At 44.3% G+C, this 24,532-nt stretch overlaps 1 protein-coding gene across 1 annotated transcript in view; it reads right to left on the minus strand.

Annotated features, from left to right (window-relative positions):
- The window catches only part of HOMER2 (homer scaffolding protein 2), a 53,087-nt gene that overhangs the window by 22,705 nt on the left and 5,850 nt on the right, over positions 1–24,532 (minus strand). Inside the window, exon 2 of the mRNA XM_021407581.1 lies at positions 10,741–10,897. Within this exon, the coding sequence (XP_021263256.1) occupies positions 10,741–10,897 (157 nt within the window). The remainder of the gene's footprint in view (positions 1–10,740; positions 10,898–24,532) is intronic.

Consider the following 24,532-nt stretch of genomic DNA (forward strand, 5'->3'; position numbering starts at 1 on the left):
TGCTAACCTCTGTGTGGGGCTTAGGGCTCTTCACCTCCTTCTAAAGAAAACAAAAAAGCTGCTGTAACCTGGAGCCTATACCACCACATACACACTGAATTGCAGAAACAAACCACTCACCTGTGAATCCATAACATCAGATCATCTCCACTCCGGCCTACAAAGCCAGCACACACCCATGCTGTTGGCAATGACAGAGCTAGCAAAAGGATAAAAGGGAGTCCCCTCCTGAGCCCACCTTGCAAATGGGATCAAGAGTAGCACAAAGACACACTCCTAACAAGAAATTGGGATGGAAGAAAGAACAGCCCTTGACCAAAACAGTGAACCTGTAACACAGAAGGATTAATTACAGCTGTCTAACAAATCAGGGCTGGTAGATATGATGAAATCTTTCTCCTCAGTCTTTCTGCTAAGACTTTGTAGAAGGTCTTTCAGAAAGAAAGAAAAAAAAAAAGCCTGGGAAAACTACGAGCAGCATCTACACAAGTTCAAACTTTGCCTTAGCTGCTGTATCTCCCACACAGGTGGTGCTTTACCTGGGTTAGGCTGAGCAGACTGGGAGCATCATAAACACGCCAAGGAAAATATTGAATGTCTCCATTCTGCTCTTCTTCCTTCTCTGCTCCGTCACTTGTGCTTGACGGGGGGTTGCAGCAATGGGCAGGGGACAACTGCCAGGTCAGCCAGGTAACCAGGATGGTGGCTATGCCACCCAGACACAGATTTCAGAAGCATCCATAACACATACCGCTAAGAAAGCAAGCACGGAAGGGGACCCACAGGTCCCTCACATGGTGCTGCTGCTGGCTCTGTGAGAATAAGGGCCCTTTCTGCAGTTGCACTCATCTCTCCTTTCTCTACAGATTCACTCTACAACCCCAGGGCTGTGTATTTTTAACCCTGTAAAGCAACAAATCCAAAACCAGCCACGACAAGAGGTAGCTCTTGACCTCCTATATGAGAAAATATGTAAAAGAATGCCCTCCTCCCTAAATAAAAAGACTAATGACTGTTTTTCCCCTATTAAACTATTTCTGTTGTAAAGTCCTCATTGTGAACCTGTCTAAATGCAATGAAAGTGGGTTCACAGTGATGTGAATTCTATTAAGTAAACCTCCCGCTACACCTACTCCATTGTGCTCTTTTTCTTCCTGAAGTAATTAACATCTCTGCAGAGTTGGTTTCCCACCTCCTCCACCCAGTCTAAATCTCTAAAGTCTCCTATTTTTGCTTTGACATCTGACGAGAATTTCTTTTCCTTTTCGGCACAGCACACACATCCACCCACCACCCGGCTCAGCACCAGCAGCTGCTTCTTGAAGCAAAGCTACAGCACTGCTTTTCAGCCCCTCTGCTCTGGAACAAATTGTCACCCAGGAATTTCATGCAACATTTCATAAAATATACAAACTGATAAGCCTGTGTGTTATTTCCAGGTGAGAAATAACATTTCTAACTTTCCAGAGACGTGAAGCAGAATTCAGCGAAGATGTTATTTCTTCCTGGTGACTACAAATAGGGTGGGGGAGAAGGCTGCATTACTTACAGTTAGATACAGCAAAAAATACATGGTTGTCTCACATTTGTGCTTTGGGGGATTTCATATAAGCATGTGGTATTTGCACAGAGTGTAACTGAATCCCTACACAAAGCATTTAAGCACACCTCTGTCTGCATCCTTGAAGCTGCATCACAGCCTCATTTCATTCTCCTTAGCTGGAACGGCCTGTGCAGAAGTCAGACAGGACTTATCCCAAGATCCCAAGTTGTACCAGCACATACACGTCACAAAACACCTGCAGAAGGTAGGTATAGTTAAAGATGCAGAAACTGAATGAGCCAAACAAAGCAAAGATGACCAACACTGTTTTTAAAGACAAGGCTGAGATGATGCCTGAGAGGCAGAAGCCAGCAGCCTGGAGCAGGGTTGTAGGACGCGAGCAGTATGACATGGGTAGGATGACAGGACCATGGCCATCCTTAAAGACTCCTCTGTTCTGAATGGCAACCTACACACCCCAGTGAGCAGTTAGCAGTGAGATAGCTTGCCACTGCCTCTCTGAAATCTCGAAAAAACTGCCTTTTGGAATGAGGAACAACAAAGGAGGACAGGTATGTTACTCTTGGCAGATGACAGAACCTGCTTGGCATCTTCTGAAGCACCCAGACACAGTCACTGTTAGATGACAGCCTGACAGGTGCAATCAGGTCCTGCAACACTCAGAAGCAATATTCTAACCTAACTGAAGATATGAAGTAGCCATGGGATAATGTAAAATAACAACTGCTGCATCCTCAGAGATGCCTGATGGCTTATTTTGCTGTTAGAAAATAAAGGTAGGTGGAGATTAGAGAATCCAAAGAGAATCAGCTTTGGAAATTATCTAGTATTTAGTAGATGACAGTCTTTTATACTGCTCCTGATTCTCCCTCTAACAACTACAGTGCCACTGAATGCAATTCCACAATCCAGAATCAAGCAAGAAGAAAATGTGTTTGGGTTTTGTTTGTTTTTAAGAAAACCAGGAAAATATTGCATTGAATTATGCTTGATGTTCAAATGTTAAGAGCACACAATGCAGAGCAGTTTATTTATAAGCTCCATCTGGCATTACTTGATTAGAATGTTTGATACATTAACTCTAATGTGGATTTCCAGGTATTAGATACCTCTCACACTACAGCAAGAAGGGGGGAACAAATAATGGATGCCGCTTTTTTTATGGGAAGAGCATTCCTTAGAGCTCCACTAAGCACAGCTTATAGAAATGATTCTTTCTTACTTAAAAAAAGGAATAAAAATACCAAATTAGTCAACCAACTGCTAACCAGAGCTGCATGCATTGCAATTTCTGATAGAAGTGCAGCGATTCTGCAACAAACCAAGCAAAGTCCTTCTGGGATGAAGCTGAGGAAAACTCGAGGGGACAGAACAGGTGTTCAGCTCATTCCTGGCCACAAGGTTCCTCGACCCCCTTTGCTAATTTTTTGGAGGAAAAAGCACATTGCAAAGCCTGCACCCAAACTGAGCAACGCCACCCTCCCTGAGCTTTGGTGAGCAAATGTGAAAGCTTTTGCCATGTAAAAATATGCCTGTTGCAAGAGTTTTGCCTTGCTTAACTAATGAAACCAAAAAGATAAGAGAAAGCATCTGCAAACTCTTCCATGTTATGCCTGTAATGATGATGATAATACTAAAAACCTTGATTTTATCTTATCACCTAATTACAATTACGGATCATTTTCCCCTTAGATATTCTACAAAAGCTCTGTTAAGATCAAGGACCATGACCTGAAACAGAGTTTTACCAACAAACTTTACGGAGAGGTTATAACAAGGGAAAACCTATCCAAGACAGAAGGTTCCATATTTGCTGGTGCAACACGAAATCCTCTAGCATGTATTTTTTTTTTCCTCTATAAACTGCATTTATGAATAGGTTTCTGCAGCACTGCTTCAGTTGTGTGGTCTCTCCATGGAGCTGGTGGCACACACGCACCCTGTACCTGCTAGGCAGGCTCAAACAGCAGCAGGTGTGCTTCCCATTCTTTTGTCAAAGATTCAGTTGCTGGCACTTTGTTTCCTGCTCTCCTGAGCTCACTAACTGGCTTCTGGAAGACTTCCTTCCAGAAATAATCCAGACAACGAGCAAAGGATTTTTCACATTTCAAGTGTAATAACTTGGAAAGAGATTAATACAGAAACACTTCAGTGATGCGAGCTGTACAGCTTTACCCAAATCCCATCCTCAGCAGATGCTCGGGACTTCTGGCTGATGCAGTCTCGGGGGACCCACCACATTTCCTGGTATTTACTTTGCTCCATTTCCCAGCATTTGACAAGCTCTCTTTCACTTGCAGCCCTGGGTCTTGTTTGCACAAACATTTTTAATGTTTCCCTCCATTCCCAGCTCATCTCCACTGCTATCAGCAATGCAGAAATAACTGCTGCAGTTAAGCAGTTTTTTCCTCTGAACACTCAGGGACCTACTTGCACAAGTGCACCCCACGTTACCAGCTCTACCACCTCAACCAGCATCGGCAAAGGCTGGAAACTTCTGCAGACAACTCCAGGCTACATATCATCTTCCCAATTATGAGATCCCACACCTCCCCTCCGCCTGAATTTCTGAATATTTGATATCACCTTGAGCAAATAAAGGATGATGCATGCAGGCAGCCCCACACTTGGCTGACAGCACTGCTTCTCCTTTATGCTGCATTTCCTCACCAAACTTCAAAGAAAATATTCTCAAGTTATTTTAATGTCTAGAGAGAAACAAAACCTCAAGTACACCACAAATGCAGATAACATGAATATTTAAAGATCACTGGGGACTGCCATTTTCCCTGAATTTCATTCACACTTATTTCAAAATTTCTTTGAGAAGAATATGAAGCCTTGGGTTCTGCAGCAGAAGGATCCATTGCACACTTCAGTGCATGGGCTGCACACAACTATTTATCTTTAAAATGTGTATTCTATTTTCCATTTGCATCTGTCCTGCTTCAGCTGCCAGCTTACTGCCCGACAGATCATCACAGGCATTTTCCTGGTATCACCCCAGAAGCCACACTTCTCCATGCTACTCCACAGGCTGAATGAGTTGCATCTCCTGTATGGTAGAAAGATCCTCTTAAATCGAGAGTCCCTCCTGGAGCCCTTCACAGTGACACTACAAGTCTGGAAGCTGTGCTCACCACAACTCTGCTACATCTTTAAGTGGAATTGGGAAACAGAAGTTAAAACCAGCATGGAAAAAGTATTGATTAGTTTCACTGAATGAGAAACTGCAGCTTGGGTTAGCCTGGTGAGCTATGACCCAGGGCAGGACAGATGTTCCCCTGCTCCTAATCTGCTCATCACACATAACCAAGGAGAGCATCACTACAAATGGAGCATCTGCCTCTCAGAGGGCAGCCCCATCCAGCCTCATTACTTACAGAAACAACAAGCCCAAAAGGGGCAGTGAGAAGCAGTCAGAGACTCTTCTAGCACCAATTCCAAAGCACTTTGGGTAGCACAATTAGTGCTAGAACCTGACTGGTAGATGAGCACCCACCTACAACTTCTGCCTACTTCAGCTGACTTACCAAGCAGTAGATAAAACAGCATCAAATCATTCTAAAGGTTCTAATATGGATTTGCAGAAGTTTAGTATATACACACAGGTATTATAGTTGCTCTGTCTCAGTGGCAAAGTACTTTTCTACATTATATTTCCCATATTTAAAGATCATAAAGCCACAGCTAATGTTTTCTCTCATTAGTCATCACACTAGCATAAAAACAGTGAGCTGTTTGTTATACATATAAACAAAATATGCACACTGCAAGACAGGATTGTGCATTAAAATTATATTTTATACTGTGTTTTCATGTTTCAAAAGATGCTCTTTTGATGTGGGGGGTTAATTAGTTCCATTTGTTGGAATTACCCTGTTACAGCTTCAGTATAATCTCCAGTGCCAATAATCGTGTTGAAGTTAGTTCCAACAGTTCATGAAACACTTAACATACCATGATAGGGGTAAAGAGAAGATGAAAGCCATCAAATACGCTAATTTTTCTGTATTATAGCAGAGAGCTAGTTTAGTACTGGAAAGTCATTGGCATAAGAAGGTTTCTGGACCTTGAGAGCTCAAGGCCTGTCCATCTCCCCACTGCCTTTCCTTTGGAGCTGGAACACTTAGAGTACTCATTAAACAGCAGTGAGTGTCACACACTCCATGGGCCTCTTCTAGTTGGCTTTCAGTAACAGAAGCATAAGTAATACTGAGCTTATGCCCCTCCATTTTACAGTGGGCAGTCCTTCTGGGACAACTAGAGAAGAATCCTAGAAGAAATGGGATGAAGGGCGAGAAGAACACAACAGTAAAAGTCCTTGGGAAAAAAAAAAAAGAAATCTCCATCTCAGTTACTCAGCGGTGAAAAAAAGTCTTGTGAAGCTGGAATAAGTATTTTCTGCTAAATTAACCAGATGTTACCAGCAGGGTCTCTCTGGGAATGGTAGTGCTGTTGCCAGCAGACCGACACACAAAGTGAGGAGCATCAGGCACTGGGCAGCCCGCCTGGCCCTGGGCAGCACACGGCACAGCTCAAAGGCAGTCACAGCGCATAAAACTAGGGCAGGCCAAACGGGAAATAAAGGAACCTCTGCCTCTTTGACAAAACACATATTTGCTCACCCACACCTTTGAAAATCACTGCGTTTTATTAAGGATTTCTCTACACTCATTGAAAGAAGAAAAGACAACGCTTCACTTTCTAAGGTCACTTTCATTGTTCTTTTTCCTCCCGTTATCTTTTCTACCCAAGGCAGTAAAACATCCTCCAATCACTTCTCTATGAAATTATGACAACCATTATCTGCTTGCAGCAGAGAAGGGCTGTGGGGCCACACTCACCTTGCTACGGAGGAGCATGTTGTCTCTGAATGTGACAAGAAGAGGTGTCGTGGTTGCTCTCATCCCTCTATCACAAGTCACATCCATGAGGTCTTAGAGGCACAGTTAAAGGCTATCGCAGCAGTGCAGAGCTGTTGCAATGCATGCAGTGCTGGAAGCCTTCGTTTAATTCAGTTCCAAGTTAGTAATATCCAAATTGCTTGGTAGGTGTTTCCTGAGCAAGAGTTTACATCAATGAAAGAAAAAAACAAAAACACTTGCCAAATGAGGGAATTTCATCTGTGCTACCAAACCCCGCAATTTCTTTTCCTGTGAAGGGAAGCTCCTCAAATCTAACAGTCACCTTTTGGCAAAGTACCCTAGAATATTTTTAACAACTATGACTTAAAATAATTTCATTTCCATGGGCAAAGAAAATTATTTGTTTTGAATCTCCGAGTACAGAACTGGTAGAACTCAGAATTGCCTATAAATGTGCAGAAGATGCCCTGCCTCCATTCATGGGAATAGAAAAAGCATCGTCATGAAGAGCTGGGTAGCACTTAGGACTGGTACAGGAACTGAGAAAGTCAGAAATACACCAAATATTAGCAGATTTACACATCATCCATCCCTACTGCCCCAAATATCTGCCACGGCTCTGATTCTGCTCTCCAAATCACACTGTACCTTCTTGGTACAACGCACCCTGACAGACCTTCAAGTAAGGGTATTTTAACAACTAGAACGCAAACAAAACACTTAACAACTAAACACTTCATCATACTGTATTATGAACTGGATTCACTTTGGGGAACAGTATGTGAATATTGATTGGCAAAATTTGGCCCATACTCTTATTCTTAATAATTGCAATTTACTTCAGAAACAGACCTACTTACTTTGCTTTTCTAGCTCAGTAATTTTTCTTGTTTTCTCTTCAATACTTTAGCAAAATTATGCCCAACTTACTATCTTCCATTTTCAAGGCAATTGTTAGGCAGTAAATTCTTTTAAATTATCTAGCAAGTGACAGTGAGTGTCAGTCAACATCTATTTTCTCTGAAACACAAAGCCCTTCTTTCCCTATCATATATTTACCAAAACTACTCTTGCAATCCATTAGTCTTCACCTCCAATTTTATTTTTTTTTCCTGATCATCTGATTAAAGATCCCATAGTTTCAGACTGGCATCTGAGGTGGCTCTCACTGCACCAGTTTACTTGCCTCCAGCAGTCTCAAAATGCCCCCTATAGAGTTTATTGCTGGTTATTAATTTTTAAGACAGCTTTATGTTCTTTGTTAACAACTTATTTCTCTAGAGATAAAAAGGATACTGTCACAATCACAGGTTTTGTAGCCATATAATATCAGAACATTTGAAAACGAGGACAGAAGCTTGCTTCTGAGGTGCAACAAGGATTATATTTCTTCCTCAAATTCTATATGGAAACAAGTTCCATATCCTCTCCCTTGTCTATATTGCCTGGATAATATATACTTCCAATTCAAAACAAGTAAAAACAAACCCACCAATTGGGACACTACCATGCATTATTCCAGCAGATGTCGGAGGACACCGGTCTGAGCAATTTCCATGCTTTCCAACCTCCTTTTTGCCTCTAAATTGCAGCATAATGTAGGTCATTTTTAATGAGGAGCCTCGCTTGCGCCTTCCCCCACACACTACACAGCAACCAGACACTTCTTAGTTCACGCTCTCCCTGCATCATCACTGTATTTTGTCATTTTTCAACAGGTTTGGCTTTTGCCCACAATGCTGGGGACTTTCATATAGCTAAGTCTCTTGGCTGCCTCATTAACTCCGGATTGGTTTGTGCTCTTGCATTTTACTGTACTATTTCCTTCAGCATTCATTATGCTGCAGTTTAAACAGCCTCTGGCTAGAAGAAACTTCTTAAAACATCATGATGAAATTATTTTCTAGACAACATAAAAGTCAATTATAATGTAATTAAAAGATAGGCTAATCTATTCCTTTGTTTGGTAACGGTATCTCAGTTAACATCATTGAGTGCAAGCATTTATGGTATCTGTGAAATCTTTTGCTATAAATTGTATTCTACTGTCCGCAGCACCTGTTTTTGTGTAAAAGATGTAGGAATTATAAAACTTGTTATCTTCTAGGCTTGCAAATGGAGAGAAATTAAAGTGGTACAAGCTACTTTGAATCCACACATGCCACTTCTCAGCGCTTGCCTCCGCAAGCCTTCCATTAGGGTTTTTGCAGTGGACACAGGGCATGGCCTGCCAGGCTGGCGGTGCCTCCGAGGGGCACTCAGCCTGCTCTGGGCTGGCTGTGCAGCCTGCCTCACATTCTGCATGGCAGCAAGGCCAGCAGGCTTCGGCAGCCCCGCGCTGTTCTGCATTCTGGATTTAAATGACATTTCCCTGCAAGTCAGTGTGCATCACATGTTTGTCTAAAACTGATAGAGCAGGCACTTTGCATCCAAGACAAGGATAGTGAGCTGTCGGAGATACGCGTCCTTCATCCCCACCTTCCCTCTAGGCCCAATCACTTCTTTCCCTTGAGCTTCAGCTTTCTGTCATTAAAGGAGGCATAATTCTGCCCGCAGCAATGCTAATCTCCCTGATACTTGCCAACACACGAAGACTATTCTAATAAGTGACACGTAAGCAGGACAGAGCCAACCAATGCTGCCTGTACTCTTCCTCACAGACCTACCGGGCTTCACTTTGGGCTAGGAAAGTAGGTCACAACGTTAAGCAGTAGTTGTGTGAGGGAGAAGAGGAACTTTTATCATTAGCTGGGTACAAACACCCTTCTTTTTCCACATCAGCACTCTTAAACGGACAGGCTGGGAAATGGGACTCTCCAGAGGCAAGTGTGCAGGCAGCGTTTCTTCTCAACCTGCTCCTTAATCAGCACGGGTTCGATACAAGAGGAATAATTCATGTGATGAGCAATTGATCCTTGCTTGGGAAGTCCCGGGGGAGAATTTTAATGGAGGAAAGCTTGCCCTATTCTAGGACACGCTCAAACAGGGGGCTGTTTCCTTTCCAGTGCCTTTTGGATAGATGAAGGGGTTCTGACACCCATCCTGTTTGCAGCCCTGGGCAGGATGCTCCAGTTGCAGGCACGTGGCTTGCCCCTGACATGCACAGTAATTACTGGCTTTTCATTAATCGCTCATAACCCACGTGTGCACACCCACAAACCACACAGGCCACTGGACGTGGCACCAGCCCAGCTGCTGGAGCCTGGAGGTGAGCGCGCCAGCACGAACAGCATAACGATGGCTATACGTTAGTGCTGTACTGATGTCAGTGAACATCACCATCAATTTAAACAGGTGCTTTGGCTGATTTATAAGCCACTATACAACCAAATACAGCACAGGGGGGTGTTTGGAAAAACAAACATTTTAAATAGGTGTGACAAATATAAATGGATTATTAAGGGATAATTTCTGAGGTAGCTCTCTCCCAGGATAGCAATATTTCAACACCCTCATCTGAGCAGGAACGTGGATAAACAGGCTGTAAATTTGCTATCTTATTCTGTGTTTTGCACTTCAGCAAAAATTACCGATGATTTTTCTGCAAGAGTGGAATGTTTTAACTTACACTTCTGTAGTCTGCTAGGGAAAAGAAGTCACTTCACAAGGTAATTTTGGGGGGCGGAAACTGAAGAAAGTGGCACTAAAGGTACTACAGCAGTTGTCTGAGCAACCCCCTATATCCAAGTGATGAAGATTCTTGTGGGAAATACTTCAGAACACTGCTTGGGGATCTAAAACAAAGTCAGAAGAAAAAAAAAAAGCCTGTGTGTGGGAAAACATCTTCATGCCTAATTTGTCACTCAAGGCTGATGAACTCCAGTAGAAAAGCTGTAGAAAATTAAGTGCTAACCTGTAAACATTTCAACCACGCAAAATGGAATATGTACTTGGCATTTAAATCAAAAGCTCTAGTCTGCACATATCTTCCTCCTTGTTCCCCTTAAAAAGAACATTTTTTCACCAAAGGGACCTCAGCGTTATCTACCTAGCACAGGAGGTGGGTTTAGGCACTGTGCTGCAGACTGAGTGTTGGCAGTTAAAGCCCTTGGCTCATTAAGACTGTGAAGTCAAACTAATCAGAGATAAAATCCTGTCTGGGTCAATTCATTTGGGAAAAATCACTTTTAAGTCGCTGTGTTTTTTCAGTTGTCACTATGAGTGTCCACAATGGATTATATATAGAAAAAGCAAGTATTTATCAACTTATGTGTTTGATGCAGCTCATCTACATCTACTGCCAGCCAGGGCTGACAGCCATGATGTTCTCCACACAGTAAACACATCGGGGTACCATCGGCCTCCTACCTTGGCTCCATCCACACTGATAATCCGATAGCTGTTTCTCGTGCTGTCATAGAAGTAGGAAACAGTTACAGCCTGCTTGCTTGCGGGGACCCAGTTCTTCTTCGTGCTGGGGTCAATTTGGAAGACATGGGCTCTGGTGGTGAAGATGGGCTGTTCTCTGGAATAGGGAGGGACAGGAGAAATGGATGCATGAGTCTGCAGAAGATGAAATGTCCCAGAAGCCCAGACTTGACCAGGCAGCACAAAGCTAACTTTTCTTCCTTGTGTTATGATGACTTTGTAACCCAAATTTTCCACAAAATACCTATTTCCAGGAAGGTATGTTCATGGGTGCTCACTCTTTCCCCATCCACACGTTCTGCCAAAAGCACCAATAAACCCCACACAGCTGGCCCTCCTGCTCACTGCTGTGAGCCTGCTTGGGGCCAGGATTGCTCTGCAGAGGTGCAAAATGACGCTAGCAAAGCAAAGGCACAGTAATAATTACTGAAATACTAAAGTTCCTATCGGTAAAACCGCACTACTCCATGGGCAGTTCATCACCATGAGAAGTGAGGGCAGAAAGAAACAGGTCCCAAGCCCCATGCTGCCTGCCAGTGCAAGTGACTGCATGGGGTGGGTGAGGTGTGGCCTCCCTCATCCCGTCCCTACGCACCATGAGGAGCGCCTTGTGCCCTGTGTTTCTGCCCTAAACACAGACAACCCAAACCACACATGAAAGCAGAGAGGATGCAGGGCTTGAAGGACAAGGCGTGATACACACCAAGGCTTCTAGGGCACATTTATCATCACTTACAGGCAGCAAAACTGAATTATTTTCAAGTCATACCTTTGAGCCAAGTTTAGGAGAAGTGAAATTCAAACCAAGACATGCTGTTTATATGAATATATATATTAAATACCTATATATATTTATGCTTTTTTTCTTAAAAGCTACAGCATATAATGGTATACATTAAGTGTACCATTCAGTATATTCTTGCTACATACAAAATGTTTTATCATTGATAGCTGAGCTTGACAGAATTCTGACAATATTCAAAAACAACTACGTTACAATAGAGTCCATTATTGTTAACTCCCCACAATACCTACCTCATGCATGCACAAAGCAAATGAAGGCGGGTACGTGAAAGGCCAGAGAAATCTCTCTCGCACTTTACTCTTTCCCACCCATACAAATAAATCCCTTCTATTATTCTCAGTCCTGTCATTTTGGAACTCTATAAAAATGGATAGAAACAATCTTCAACTGCTTTTAAAACTCTACTATTTTAAGACACAAAAACTTCAGGTACATATAGGAACAGCACAAAACACCACGCACATTCTTGACCATTATGCTCAAAATTGAGGGGAGTAGCTCAACAGCACCCCACAGATGAAGAAATCTAACTGCAGAGCAAGCTGAGGAAGGCAGGTGTGTTCTTGCAAAGCCCCACACAGCCTCAGAAGGGAGAAAATGAAATTTTTTTTCCTTGCAAGGCATATGATGTAAGGTTTTGCATTTTCCAGGGGCTGCCATTCATGTTTCTAGGTAGACAGTGTGCCAAACTCAATTAAATACTTCTGCAAAATCAATTTAAATTACAAGGGGACTCCTATGTTACAGCTGTGGAGGAACGTCACGTACTTCACCTCTTCCTCACTAGCCACAATGGAAATCCAACCTCCCATTTCCAGCACTACCATCACCGCCTCCCCATGTCTGGGAGGAAAGCAAGGGCAGAGCTCTGTAACAATTTTTAAATACTTCCATCACACATTATATGGGATTAGCAGTATAACGCCCTCAGAGGCCGTGAGTCTGTTTGCAATAAGGAATGCAGGGAAGGGAGGTTTCCCCCAAGCGACTTATTCCTTACTCTAAAAATAGGCACATCCCCTGAGCGGAGAATAATTTAGAATTTAGCCTTTTACTTAGCTCTATATTTTTAGCAGATTCTATTGTTTTTACTGATAGTAATATGACCTATATATCGCAGCCTAAACTTTAAGAAGTTTCAGACTTTTTCTTCATAAAAACCCAACCCACATGCAACTTCATAAACGCATTTCTGTTAAGGTGAAAAAACCAGAAAACACTGCTAAAATTATGCCTGGCCTCACTGCAGCAGCAGCAACCATACAAAGTAGATGTGGAGATGTCCAGGGGCTGCAATGCTAACTTGACATTTGTTTGGAGCACGAGCCCCTGTAACCTGGTGGCAATGGGACCATGAAGGTGACGAGCAGCAGCTCTACCAGGCAGCTGAGACGAGAGACATAAATCAAGAGACAAAGAGAATTTATGAATGCTTAAAAATCTCATGAATTTTAAACAAAATCGTTAATGATTGATTAAATACATTCATCTTTAAGAAAAAAACAACTTAGAAAAAATCAGCTTGACATTAACATGCGCTGTTTAGAGCAAAGCAGCTTGAAAGCTAGCAAATGGAGACCTAAATTATAGCCAATGATTCTTTGTTTAATAATGCAGATTAAAATAGAGAATGCACTTTGATAAGCTGTATTATTAAAGGTGGCCAGCATGTTTTATAAATATGACTACAATTTTCAAACCATGGTTTTATCACTTTTAGTTGACTTTTAACATCCATCCTTGTGTCACGTGAGACAAATTTCATGTAAAAAGCAATAGTTCCCCATTATTTAAGAAATATGCCACTAATCTTTTCACAGGAATTGTAACAGCAAAAGAACTAAGGCTCTAAAGCTAAGTAGCTGCATCCATAGCAGTGCAAGGTGCAGTGCTCCTTTACAGCCGATACATAATCATGCAAATTATGAGCGTGCGTCTTTAAAACGCATCTGGTGCAGGATGCACATGCCTCCAGTCCGTGTGGCAGCACAGCTTTTGGAACGTGATGCTTCCTGCTACAGGCCACCTTCTGCACACGCTGAGATTTACACTGCCTGACAGCTCCAAAAGATCTGCAATGATCTGCTCTAACAAGCCTTAGACAAGGATCTTCTGAGAAGGAATAGGAGTAGGTATGAACATAAGATCCTATACTGCAACATTGCGACATACACCACATCCCTGCAACGCGATACAAAACCGTGTATTTGCTAAATGTAGTGTGATAAACATTGTGTCAATGGTAATTTGGATCAAGCATCACTATTATTACCTTTATAATAGTGTAATAAAATGAAGTAATCCCTTTTATATGTATATATTTACACAGAGTGTAATTTGGATTGCCATATGTGTTTATTAATGACAACACAAAAATAAGCAACATTGCTAAAACACAAAGTTCTGTTCCCCACAGTCCCCATCCAGGCCCTATTGGACCTGGACAGCACCAGCTCCCAAAGCCACCAGGAGCTGTTGGTGCTCCAGCTTCCTAAAAATGGGCAACAAGGATGAGGAAGTCTAGAGGGCAAGGTGTACAAGGAGTGGCTGAGGGCACTTGGTTTGTTCAGCTCAGAGAAGAGGTCTCATAGCGGTCTACAGCTCCTCATGGCGGCCTACAGCTTCCTCACGATGGAACGGCATGGAGCAGCATCAGGGAAGGGTCAGGCTAAGTATTAGGAAAAGATTCCTCACTGAGAAGGTGGGCCTGTTTTCACACCTCTGCAAGACTCCGCTGTCCAAAGCTAACCAGAGCTGCCCATGCGAAAGCAGCCAGGATTTTCAAGCACGCACTGTCACCGTCAGGTAGCACCGCATGGAGCAGAGCAGAGGCAAAAGCTAAGCATGGATGTTTTGCAGATGTGATGGCAGCAAACCAGCGTTATAAAAGCAGGCAGCTTGCTACCCTCCCAAATTGGCATGTGCTAATTAATTCAGGTCAGTCAAATTTCATCAGATGCAACATGGAATTCCGGGTGCTGGCTGCCAGCACACATAGCCATCAGGAGCAGAGAGCCTGCTCCGACTTGCAAGTCTGCAAAATCAGTATCACAGAGCAGGCAGGTGGTAATGGCTCCATTTTACATCTGAGGAAGCAGCCATAAAGAGCAAGATGGCATCCCGGGATTACGGAGCCAGTAGCAAGCCTGGAAATAAAATTAATTTGCCTCATTTCCCATCTGCAGCTTCACTATTGCTAACATCACAGTGCAGTTTGATAGCAGATCTCCTACTCTGGGAAATTTTTGATCATGAGTGGAAAAGCCTAACTCATCAGATGGAATATTCACTGCTCAACAGAAGCAACTATTGTAAAAATCAGCCATCTCCGCAGACCTGAGGGATGCTGACAGAGGTTTTAACTTCTGCACAAACCACATCTATCTGATACTTCTTAACAGGAAGCCTTCCTACACCTGGTCAGCTCCTGCTGGTCCTGAAATGGGAGCAAGCCTTCTCACACAGCTATTGCCACAGCAAAAATTACTTGGAAGGATGGAGAAGCAACCCTGATCAAAGCAGGGCAAGCGGAGAAAGGGAAGAGAGGATATCTGTTGTGTGCAGCGGATGGGAGACCTGGCCCAGAGCGACAGGCAGGATGAACAGGGCACAGCTGCACCCAACAGCAGGCTTTGCTCTGCTGTTACTTCCATGATGCAGCAGTGCTAACTGAGGGGGAGGTCATGCAACTTGTTCAAATGGCCACAAGCACAATTCTCTAGTGCTCACTTTATACTAATTTTGATATCGGCTCACCTGCAGAAATGTATTACAATCATGAAAAAGACAGACATCTTTTTAGCTCCCTTCTTTTACAGTCATTATTATTTCAACAGACAATGTAATCAGCAAAAGTGCTTCTTACATTTGTAGGAAACATAATAGTTCCAGTTACTTAGACCAAAAAAAAAAAAAAGAGAAAAGACCAGCTAGCTAAAGAGGAATTTTCTGTCAAAAGCACAGATGTTAATTAATCTCATTTTTGATTTGCAGCTGAGTAAGTCCAAAAGAATAAGTCTTCAGGACAAAAGCTCTCAGTGCAAAAATCACTGCAGCGTCTGGGATTGCTCACAATACCATTATGCCTTTATGAAGACAATATATTAATGAAAAGGCTTAAGGTGGACAGTGAAAAAGCTCACACTTTACTTATGGGCTATCTCCAAGCAGTTATTTGCCTTCTGAGACACTCTGTGAATAAACACACATAAGAGGCAGGAACTGAAAGGACCCTGAACTACTCCACTATAGGTAAGACCATTCTAAAAATAAAAGAAAAATTAAAACACGCACACACAAAAAAAACTAGTACAGGTGCATGCATGAGTGAAACTGATGTTGTTACTCTTGTTATTTCAGAGATTCTTCCTGAGAAGGCACTGAAAGAGGATCCATAAATCTGCACCTCTGGAAAGGTTTACGCAGCCTCCAGCGTACATAGGGATAAATTCAAAACCAATAAAACTGGGGGTGAAAAAAAAGGAAATAGGAGTACTCTGTTTATCCTCTTTGCCAGGATAGACACTAACTCTCCTATCCTCATTGAGGAATGAGGCAGCATCAGCACGTAAACAGACACCCAAAAGCCTATAAATTTCTCTGGATAGGTTAAAATCATATCCATAGGGCTCACCCAGGGCAGCCCCAGCAGCGTCAGTGTTTCCAGCAGAGCCTCCTCCATAGCACAGTGCTCACCTCATAATGTTTCAGTGACAGACTGGGATCCAAAATTGGAAGCATAAATCCTGGAGCAGGTAGCCCCATGTCTGTAGGAGGACAGAGGGGCTGCCAGCCTTCCCTGCTGCCAACTTCTCCCACCCAAGCAGGAGACACGCACTCCTCACAGCTCACGGTGCCCCAGCTCACAGACCTGTGTACATGCACTGGAATGCATCCCATATGGTTCAAGCTGGGGGAGAACAAAGCCAGCACAACGCAGCCTGGCTGGGGACATGCCCTGCACCAGCTTCCTTCAGTAGCACCTGAAAATGAGGCTCTGCACAGCCCAGCCTTGCCACACATAGTCCCATGCTCCTCACATCTACATGGGTTGGTGCCCCTCTCACATTAATGTAGTGAGATCAAGGAGGAGACACTAACAATGACACAGTGCTTGGAGCAAGACGGGAACTGACTTTGTGTCTGCAAACCAGCAGGAAAATCCCTCCATTCCTATTATTGTTATCAATCCTTTGCAATGTTTTCTGTGTTGCAGAAGGCTGGGGATACTTTCAGGTCACGTGTGCTATTTGGTGTTCGTTTAAAAATGAATGAGATTAAATGTCAGAGGATATATGATCAAAATACTCCATGTCTACAAATGCAATATTGGAGCAAAAGACCACGAGTGCATCTGTGCATGCAGACCCACTGCCACTAGCAGGGCAGCATCTTCACCATCAGGATTAATGCTCAGGACATTTTCCTTTTACTTGTCATAACCATTTAAATGGCAGATGAGGTCATCTGCACACAAACAAATCCAAGAAGTTTATTTTAATCAGTAGCATAATCACTATTGCAAAATAACGTGATTAAAATCTCCATCATCTTACACACCACGGCGCTAAGCAGATCCCTGGAGCAGAGCACTTTTCTGCACTAATCCACACACACAAATTATCAATATCCTTTTCCATACTCTACTCAAACGCTCTCCCTTGAGGCTTTTCTTCCACTTAAACTCGGGGGGGGTGGAGGAGGGAGCTTATCAGTTCAGTTTAAAGAACAAGCTGGATAACTCCTTCTGATTGCCTGCCTGAAGGAGCGAATCAGGAACTCCACCAAGCGTAACGCCAGGAGAAAGCGATCGGGCTCAGCCTGCCCGCAGCCAGGCACGGGGTCAGCTGTGCCCTGTGCAGGTACATGGAGCTGCTGGCACAGCACCACAGGGCTCAGCACCACTAAGGCCCAGGTGCTCTGCTAGAGGACACAGAGGGTGCCAGTGGATGGCTTAACACAAGGATGCACGCTTTTGATGAAGCTGAGGCATGTAAAAATTAAAAGCAATTAAAGAATAAGCAATTCACTCCATAAAAGATTAGTGAGATGCAAAGCTGTGCTCACACCAGGTTTGCAGTACACGTTTCAGCCTGCCTGCGCTGACAGCAGCGGCTTGGTGACAGCAGTGTCGTGTTTAAACAGATCCCCGGTTCCAGCCTCCTTCTTGATTAAGCCATCCAGAGGACAGAAAGCACCAAATGCAGGCAGGAACACACAGGCTGCATTTTAAAAGGGGAAAGGACAGCTCTGAGCGCAAGCATGTCTGCCACGCTGACAGTCCGGAAAGGCCGGCACGTGAACAAGTGCTGCCACAGCCAGCTCTGCTCTGCGCTCCGGGACTTTGGACCGTATGGAGCAGACTGCCATTCCCTGGGAATTTTGATCAAATAGCTTCAACAGCTGTAATATTTTGTCTGCTTCTGGCACACAGCAGCACTTCTAAGGAATGGGGGAAACGCTTCGTAGAGCTACTGCATTTACAAAGGCTGCTCTGAAAGTAATGCCTCCTATTTTCTGATGTTGGCCCACAACGTCAGAGGCGGATGTTGGTGGGATGGCAGCAGAGGCAGAACCTTCCCACCAACACCCCATTCCATGTCGTTGCTGTGGGAGAGATGGCAGCAGAGGGGCAGTCTGCCAGAACGGTGTCTGACGTGGAAGTGCAGACGGAACAAAGGGGTGCCACTGAATTCCTCCATGCAGAAAAAAAAAGGCACCCACTGACGCATGCTAGAAGTTTATGGAGACCGAAGAGTGGATGTGAGCGCAGTGAGGTGGTGGTGGTGCGTTTCAGCAGTGACGACAGTGACAGCGGGTCACCTCCACTGGTGCAGATTGTTACGAGCACGGCATGCAGGCTCTGGTTCATCGCTGATGAAAACACATAGCTAATGGTGGTGACTAAGCTGAAAAACAGTGTTTTGTAACTGAGAATTTGTTCTATCGGTGTTACTGTGCTCTTTGCATCTGTTGTAGTTTCCATGGAAATAAATAGGAGGCATTACTTTTGGAGTGACCTACATACTAGAAGCCAACGAGAGCACTTCATAGCACGTTTTATCTGCTTCAAGTTAAAAATACAAAGGAAATTTCAAACACTTAGAGGCTAATATTATTCACGGATAATTTTAATCTCTACTAACAGAACACCATCTGCTGCCATCAGATTTACAGTACAGATCTCAGAAATGCACTTATTTGTCGGTATAAGAAAGCCCAGCACAAAAGTGAGGATTCTCTGGATATCTTGTGAGCCTCGGAGAGGAGGAACAACTCAATCTGAGAAACAACCTGCAGGTTATACGTGGGAAATACAGCGCATACAGAAACACAGACTAAACACCACACCCCCTCCCACAAAGAAAAGGGAACAGCACATCAGCAAAAAAACCCACAAAACTAAACCCCTGCAGCCTTCTAAGTAAAGCAAGCTGCACATATTCGCAGGCAATACAGGGGTAAGACTCCCCCAGCCATTCCTGACAGCCACCTCTTTGCAAACCCCTCCAAAGGCCTCGACGTTCCCGACTGCAGCGCTGCTGCCCCGGCTGCGAGGGTTACGCGAGGCACGGGCTGCGTGAGGTGCGGGCTCTGCGAGGATTTCGCTTCAAGCATCAGCATTTTTCATGTGATGCAGGTTATGTAACTAGGAGTTACAATGCAAATAATGTGAAAAATGGCATTCTTGTATCAGCAGGCTGAGAAACTAGCGTGGGCTGGCTGGAAATACACAGGGTATACAAAAGGCAGCACACATTCTTGCTACGAACTTCCTATCCAGCTTGTGGCTGGGTAATACGTAAAACCAAATGAGAAGCTCCAGGGCTTTTTGGATGCAGAATTCACCCACGTTCTGATGAGCCACCGCCAGGGCTCCAGAAATAAAGTACCTCCCAAAATCAAGGCATAACTTTTCTCCCTCACATCAATGCAGGCTTCATGTTTGTTTTTGTTTTGTTTTGTTTTTTAAATAACATTTCTGTCAAAGGTGAAGGATGCAGCTGAACGACATTTTTCCCCTATCTCATTTATATATTGACTACAACACGGCCAGACAGGTGGGCTGATTCTGTCAGCAACTGAAGTTGCCAAGACTGTGAATACTGCCACTTACGGATTGATAAATGGACTACATGGACTAATTGCATTTCAGCCTCTCGGGACAGATGGCAACTCTTACAGCCATATGTCAATTATTTCCACCGCACCAAAAGTATATTAACGCTTACCAAAAACATTTAAAGCAATGAGATAATCTAAAATATTTTTTTCCATGGACTGGGATAGAAACAGCTCGGAGGGGCCGGGCTCTCTCCCAGCACTCCCAATGAGCTCGGGCTCGATGCCGGCGGACATCACACAGTTATCGATAGGAGCGGACGAGTCCCCAGCTGGGCACGGCGCAGCTGTCATAGCCAGAGGAGAGCTCGCATCGCTGTAGCCATTCTGATTGCCCTTGTTTGGTTGCTGCTATTTGCGGTTTGATATTCCGGCTGTCCTGTGAGCTGGCAGTATTCAGGTACACGTATACTTTTCCTAATTTTTTTTTTTTCCCAAATCCTTCCCTGCTGGAGCTGTGCTCTAAGCCCCCACCAGCTGGATCGCAACCAGGGGCTCATCCCGCTCAGCGCCGGATCAACACCACTAAGTTGGGCAGTGCTACTTCAGCACAACGCCTGGAGCTCATCCATTTACCAAATGCAGACAAAGCACCTGATGGGTGATATGTCAGGCCAACACACATCCCCAGTGACACAGCCCTGCTTGTGGCCACGTCCTTTATTAATACTCTGCTGTAGAACTTCAAACCTGTTGTGGGATTTATGGGGCAGTGAATTCACTCTTCAAATCACCAAAGAGCACATGCAGGAGAGCTGTTCCTCCCTGCACTAGGTTACTGCTTATTCACACCAAATAAACGTGAGCAAAATCAGCTCAGTATATTCTAGCTAGGCTTTTTATGCTAGAATAATAAGCCATATTACACAACTCAATGACTTTTTGCTTCATTTACAGAATACAACTCCAAACACTGGTTTTAAGATAGGATTAAAAATCACGTCTTGTGTTAAATAGCAATTTGTTTCAAGTGCACTCTCATGGCAGAAGACACCTTGCTAGTGGAGGCAGATGCATATACTTTTTGTTCGAGCAAAGGAGACACCAGTTTCCCCTGCTTGCCACAAGTAAATCATAGCGAGTCGAGCTGGGAACTGAGCTTTAGACCCTGTGGTCTAAAATTAGTGCCTAGTGTTAACATGCAGGATGGATTAACTGCTCATCCAGCAGCTGCAGATAAGGTGCCAATTGGTGAGAAGTTCTTACTATGCTTTTTGCAGGTTTACACTTTAGCACCCTAGGAGTTAAATCTATTTGACTCGACAGGCCTCTATTACAGATCTCTCTGAACATCATTTTCTTTTAAAATGTACTACCCTTAAATGGCAGAAAAAAAAAAAGCATTTCAGTGGCCCACTTCTCCATAGACACGCAGACTAGACTGCTGTATTTCCACGTAGCTGCCAGCAAAACACAGGAGCCAGCTCCAGGGGCAAGGATGGGTGGCAGAGGATGGAGAAGACAAAAGGCAGGACAAGAAGCTGAGATCTGAGGAGCTAGGTGTGGACAGTCCTGCTAACCTTAGAGAAACCAGCCATTGCTTCAAGGAACAAGAGGCAACACTGAACCATCCAAACCGCCCAGCAGCCACGTGCCTGGCCTCTCCTCTGGCCAATATTTCAGAGGACATCCAATAATGGAGCTGACGAGCATGAACTCTTTCCAGTACGACCCTGTGTCACTTGTGCGAATGTAACAGTTATTTGAAAGTGCACTATAAATCAGTGCAATGTTACACTTCCACATTGCATGGGAGAGGCCTCCCAGAGCCACACAGCATTGCTGCACCTCCTCGCATGGATGATGCCAATTCATAAGGCAGGAAGGGAAGACCAAACAGGGATTAGATATCTTGATTCCGCTCCAAACGCTAAGACACTAATTTAAAGCTCAAAATATAAGAACTTTGGCAATTCCTCCCGCATAGAATTTGAAATACTAATTTCTAAGTCAATGGAGAGACGTTCCTGTAAATAGATCTAAATAATTGGCATGCACAGTTACTGCTTTGAGAGCACAAAATTCAGAGCAGACCTGTTCTGCAGAGGGAAAAGAGATGATCGTGACCATGGTAAAGGTCCTTGCCCCAGGCACCATGAGCTGAAGGCAGCAGCGCTCTGCAAACCCAGGCTGCTCTCTGCAGGCCGAGCCAGGTGAAACTGGTGGGAGCACTGGGCTGGGTACCACAAGTCCTTCACAGCTAAAGCATCTCCCATGATAGGCAGTTCTGGAGGTCTCAGAGAGCAGATGCTCAATATTATCTGCGTCTTGGGAATGACTTTGAAAATCACAACACCAAGGGGGCTGTGAGGAAACTTTAAAGACATTATTTGTCCTTCGGATCTCTCCAAAGAGAAAGCAGAATTTAACATTATGCACAAAGCTCATTCTCCTGCTCTGAAGAACAGAGGAACATGAAAGAGGCACCAAGAAAGATCTCATGGAGGAAGCACAGCTCCATGTGGTCCTATGGAGCTGTGCAGGACGTTGGCCTCCCCACCCACCACCCAGGCACCTTTCCCAAACCAGCAGCAAGACCCTGGCTCCACAGCTGTAGTGTTACTCCTGTGACAAGGTAAGAGGTGGAAGCTTTTAATTGAATTGCCTTGAATCTGGGTGTAGCAAAGCGTCAAGTCTTAGTTCTTGGCCAAGCCAGTTTCAATTACTCTTGAAAAAGGCCATAAACCAAAAGTCTTTCTGTGCTTTTTTTTTTTTAATAAGATCTCTGAAATAAAAGCTAGTAAGACAACTTCTGTAAACAAGGCTCTCTCCTGTAGTGGAGTACATATAAGTGACAGACAGCTGTCACACACACAAGATAAAATCATCATGAAGAGAGCTCTCATTCACCTGTGTGAATTTAAGGCAGCTAAACCTCCTTTATTGTCTCATGAAAGAACAAATTTCTCCCTCTTTCAGCCAGAGGGACGGAGATTACTGTGACAATCACTGGATCACACACATACATACACAGTGTCCAAAGATGCATTATCTCCTCCCATACACCCAGGGGCAGTCGTTGCTTTCCAGGTGAGCACCTGGGGCTGCCTCACCTCTGCGGACACTTCCTGGCAGGCCTGGCAGTGTTTTGGCTTTCTGGCTACCAGTGTCTTGGGGTACACAGAGGTGGAAGAGGTGGAGGCTTACCTCTCTCCTGGAGGTGTGTAGGTACAGCCTGCTTAGACAAGGGGTGATGCCAAGGCAGAGGCAGGGGAACACCTGGGCAGAAAGATGTAAATCCTGGAGATGTCATAAATACAAGGTCCCTATGCCGGAGGCAGCTTCGCACTGGTGTCTGAGCTGCCTCCCAGAACTGGGCCTCTGCCCCATCACAGGCATCGCTGACACAGCCAGTAAGTGGCTGTAACACTCCACACGTCCTGCAAGCAGAGCAGCAGCCCCTGTGTGCCCTGTGCTCTGCTCAGAGCATCTCTCCCCTTTACTGAAATGCTCTCATTGGCAGTTTTCAATATCACAAACCAGATCACATGCTCCCACTTAAACTACTGCAGGGAGACATTTTAGACGTGCGCGACAGATTCATAGTGGGAAATCTGAATACAAAAGCCCAATAAAATCAGGGAACAAAACTAAGGCAGCAAGAGAGCGTTGCTGCTGCAGATCGTAGGACAACTCACCAAAGCACAGAACCTGAGTCAGTCCCTGCAATGCAATTAATATGAAGGAGAGACAGTGAGCATCTCTGTTGAAGCACTACATCTGCGGAAGGGAGAGCCTTGCTGACTGCTCCCAGCTCTGGCTCCACTACTGTCCTTTCTCCAAGGCAGGAACAAGCAGTGATAAATACTGAAAATAAATGCTCAGACCTCCATGTGATAAAATTAATGTTTCCTTTCCAAGAATTCAAGATCGAAGTTTCGTATTTTTTCCTCAAAACGATGTTCCCTCTCTATCGAGCAGATACTGCAAAGGATTAAGCAGAGGCAAACAACAAAGTAATTACACAATGCACTCGTACTACTTCACAGTCCACAAGGACGGATCTTCAGCACAACTAGAAGTAGCTCAAGGAAAAAAAATATATTGTACAAGCTGGCTATGTACTCTTGAATGTATTCCAGAGAGGCCTCTGCTGCCTTGCTGCATCAATGTACTAAACTGGGCTGGTAAGAATGCAGCGGCAGGGCTTCTCTTACTGTTACAAAGCAAATGCCTCACAGCTCCAGAGGGCTCATTCCAGTGCCCCAAGGTGTAAGCAGAGGAGTGCAACTCCTACAGAAAATTTCGAGTTTCTAAATCCTGTAGGCTGCAGTGAGAATTCCAGACGGAAATAAGACAGTTTGTCACTTCAGAAATCCCTACAATCTCACATTTTGATAAACCACGTTGGATAAATAAGATCAGGCTGGCATGTGGGGGAAGGAGGATGAGCTGCCACAGAAGGGAACCAGCTCTGCCCAACAACCAGCAGCCACTTCTGCTCACACCTCCACTGCCAGGGCCTCCTTCTCCTGTGTCAAATCTGCTCCCTCTTCCCCACAATAAAGCCACAGTTGTTTTGCAGCTAACGCTCCCAGCCTTGCCAGCCTTCAACATGAAGCCCACAAATCCTACAACACCTACACAGCAGAGCCTACTGCGCCTATATGAGTCATTAAGCAGGCTGTCCCGCTTAGTGATGTCATCCAGCAACATCGATTATTTCTTTTTTTTTTTAAACAAATCCAAAAACGCCTAGGGCATCAATTATTTAAAATATTTTCTTCATTTGAATCCTGACCCCAGTGGCAGAATTATCATTATGAAGCATTTCCAAGAAATGCAAGAGGGCCCCATCGCCTCTAA

The sequence above is a fragment of the Numida meleagris genome, chromosome 9, assembly GCF_002078875.1.
Source record: "Numida meleagris isolate 19003 breed g44 Domestic line chromosome 9, NumMel1.0, whole genome shotgun sequence".
NCBI classification, from domain to species: Eukaryota; Metazoa; Chordata; class Aves; order Galliformes; family Numididae; genus Numida; species Numida meleagris.